The 3,201-nt window shown below is 38.6% G+C and overlaps 1 protein-coding gene across 1 annotated transcript; it reads right to left on the reverse strand.

Annotated features, from left to right (window-relative positions):
- Positions 1-835: 835 nt before the first annotated feature.
- LOC144769850 (olfactory receptor 8D2-like) lies at positions 836-1,762 on the reverse strand. Its single transcript, XM_078654036.1, has one exon. The coding sequence runs from the start codon at positions 1,760-1,762 to the stop codon at positions 836-838; it is 927 nt and encodes a 308-aa protein (XP_078510162.1).
- Positions 1,763-3,201: the final 1,439 nt, after the last annotated feature.

Genomic DNA, 3,201 nt, shown 5'->3' on the forward strand with positions numbered 1-3,201 from the left:
CTTTTAAAATATTTTGATGCACAGCAGCACAGCAAGCCTTCCTGTGGGGCTGTTATGCATCCAAAGCAAAGAGCAGGAATGCCAGTATGTACACAATGGAGGCATCCTTGCTCCATGGTGCAATGAGTTTGTGCGTTGTAGGGGGGACTGTTTTCATGCAGGAAGGGACATCTTCCTACACAAAAACAATCATGGGAGGTGTTTTCTCCTTTCTATGTGTGCTGTAAAATGCAGCACACATACACAAAGGAAAAAACGAGGAGAAATAAAGGTATGTCTCCTTGTTGCTCCTCCCTTGCGTCTTCCCTGGGGAGGAGTGGGATTCTAGTTCATTCCCATCTTTACAATTATTTGTAAACATGGGAATGCGTCACGTTCCACAGATGTTGTGTGGGAACACCCATGGAACACCCCTTTCACGCTGAGTGATGCATGAAAGCGGAAATATTTTCAAAGCCATGAAAAGCCAGGCAGGGTGGGTTTATGTGGCCTTGTACATATTGGCAGGCACACTGCACCACCAATGCAACGAAAAAAGTGATGCACCAGTGGCACAATGGGCTTGTAAATAAATCCCTTGGAATTAAGTTTATTAACCAAGTACCTATGCTGTGGTCTTTTGCATCTTGTTTTTTTTGTTGTTTGATATACATCTATATATGTCATCTTTTTGTAAGTATATGTTAGCTTCAAAACATGAGGCCTCATTTAAAGATGTGACAGGCTGCCCTTTGTTGCTCCGGGTTAGTGGAAGGATGTACTATGTCGTCCTGGTGGAGTACAAGAAAGATACACACAATCACAACATTTCTATTACAGTTTTGGTTCCTCATATTTATGTTCTTGTCTTTCTATTCCTAAGTGCATTTTTGAACTCTGTGTTTTTTAGAGTGTATATAATGGGATTGCACATTGGGGTAACAGCAGTATATGACAAAGACAATAGTTTGCTCTCTTTCATCGTATATGCTGATGTAGGACGCATATAAGCAGAACAGAGGGAGGAATAGAATAAAATAACCACAGTGAGGTGTGAGCCACAAGTAGAGAAGGCCTTCTGTCTCCCACCTTTAGATTTGATATTCAGGATGGACACTGTGATAAAGATATAAGAAATGATGATTGAAAGAAAGCACATCACTGTTATAATAGTACCTAAAATATAACTAAGAAGCTCTATTGTATAAGTGCTGCTGCAAGAAAGTTTCATTAGTGCTGTAATATCACAGAAGAAGTGGTTGATCGTGTGGGACTCACAAAAGTCAAGTCCAGACACCATTGTGATATGTGGCAGTGGGATTAACAGGCCAGAAGCCCAACTAACAGCAGCCAACCAGTTGCACACAGTCTTATTCATGATGGTCAAGTAGCGGAATGGATTGCAGATGGCCATGTACCGATCATACGCCATCACGGTGAGGAGAACAATTTCTGCTATAGTCATGATTAAAAATATATATAAATGCAGAATGCACTCAGTCAGCGAAATGTGATTTTCCTCTAGAAAGAAGTGTGCCAGCATCTGTGGGAAAATGACTGTAATGGCACTCATTTCAAGGAAAGACAAATGTGTGAGGAAGAAGTACATAGGGGTGCGCAATCGCGAGCTAGAGAAAATGGTTGCTATAATGACTAGATTTCCAACCATAGTTAAAAGGTAAATCAGTAGAAATGCAAGAAATAGGGGAACTTGCAGCTGGGGAAAATCTGAAAACCCCACAATCAGGAACCCTCCTCCTGAGCTCATATTTTCTGCTCTCATTTACCCAGTTGTGCAGTAGGACTTGTCGACAATCTGAAAAACAAACAACAACATAAATGTAACTTTCACAAAAATTATATTTTTATAAAATGTTATACTCTTAGTTCTCCAACTTGCTTTTATATCAAAGTGATTATGCCATGTTTACCTGCTATGGCATCAAGGACCATACTAAAAGCTTTTACCTTACTATCATTAGAATGTGTAAATGTCGGCTGGTCCATTTATGCTTTCTAACTGGTTGGGTGGGTAGCATTTACATTTCTCAGGAAATGTTTTGCATGCATTTCACAAAGGTTGCAAAGATATGAAAGCACTTTTGGGAGAATATTTGTTTTTGCAAACAATCTTTTGAATATTTCTTTCCTACTAAACTTGAGCTATTGATGAGACGTCTGCAGTATTTTTTCATAAATTAAACCTTGCAACCCTGAAGCACTTACACAAAGTAGCAAAAAAGAGTTGGATAGAAACAAAGCAGCACTCTTAATATTACAACAGATGCACGGCTGGGTATTCTGACAAAGTAGGAATGGAAATAGGTATGCTTCATTGACCAAGATTCCCTCTTCTACAATATGCAGGTCCTACACATGTCAACATGTCTCGCAACAGCACTAATTTTGTTCAAAATGTATGCTGCAGAGTAAACAATAAACACAAATAATTCTTAAAAAAGATTGTTCATAAACAACAATGGTAAAATGCAGTGGCTACACTAGTCCACTGGTGCTTTGACAAAATATTGTTGAAAAAATATCTAAAGACACAAATATTCATGTCATGACTTAGAATGTGACAGGTGAGATTATCATTGTCTTTAAAGATTTTTAAGATTGCTGTTAAACATATTGAAGTAACATCCTATAATAACTTCACAAGAAGATGCATATGTTCTTCTTAAAGATGTATTTATTCTCAGAATTAGATCCCATCCATTTGCCAACTGCTTCTTTCCTGGGCAACTACCAATACTCCACCCTCAACATTCCAGCACCTCTAGTGACATGAATAACATTCCTGTGTTGTCATTTGCACCGTTGCCCAGTTACCATACACCTTCCTCCTTTATAACAATAACACAAAATAAATTGAAAAACTGAGGAAGAGTGCATCTGGCCAATACATCAACACTCAGCACCAGCTACACATAGATAGAGCAAGAGAAATGACATAAGCATTACAAACATAAATAGCTTTCCTGGCAACCACATACCAGAAAAGAATAGGTATCGGTATACATAATCTTTCAAATAAGCTGATTTTCCTACAGTTCTATAAGGCCTAGTTGTATTAGCCCTTGACTCAGAATCATGCACACCCACCTCTTCCTTCCTAGATTGGGTATGTGCATCACGACAAAAAACTGCAATGCCAAGATTCCATATCCACAGATCTTCTGTTTTTTACAGTATTGTTGAAGATCTTAATGACTCCTA

The sequence above is a fragment of the Lissotriton helveticus genome, chromosome 7 (genome assembly GCF_964261635.1).
Source record: "Lissotriton helveticus chromosome 7, aLisHel1.1, whole genome shotgun sequence".
NCBI lineage: Eukaryota > Metazoa > Chordata > Amphibia > Caudata > Salamandridae > Lissotriton > Lissotriton helveticus.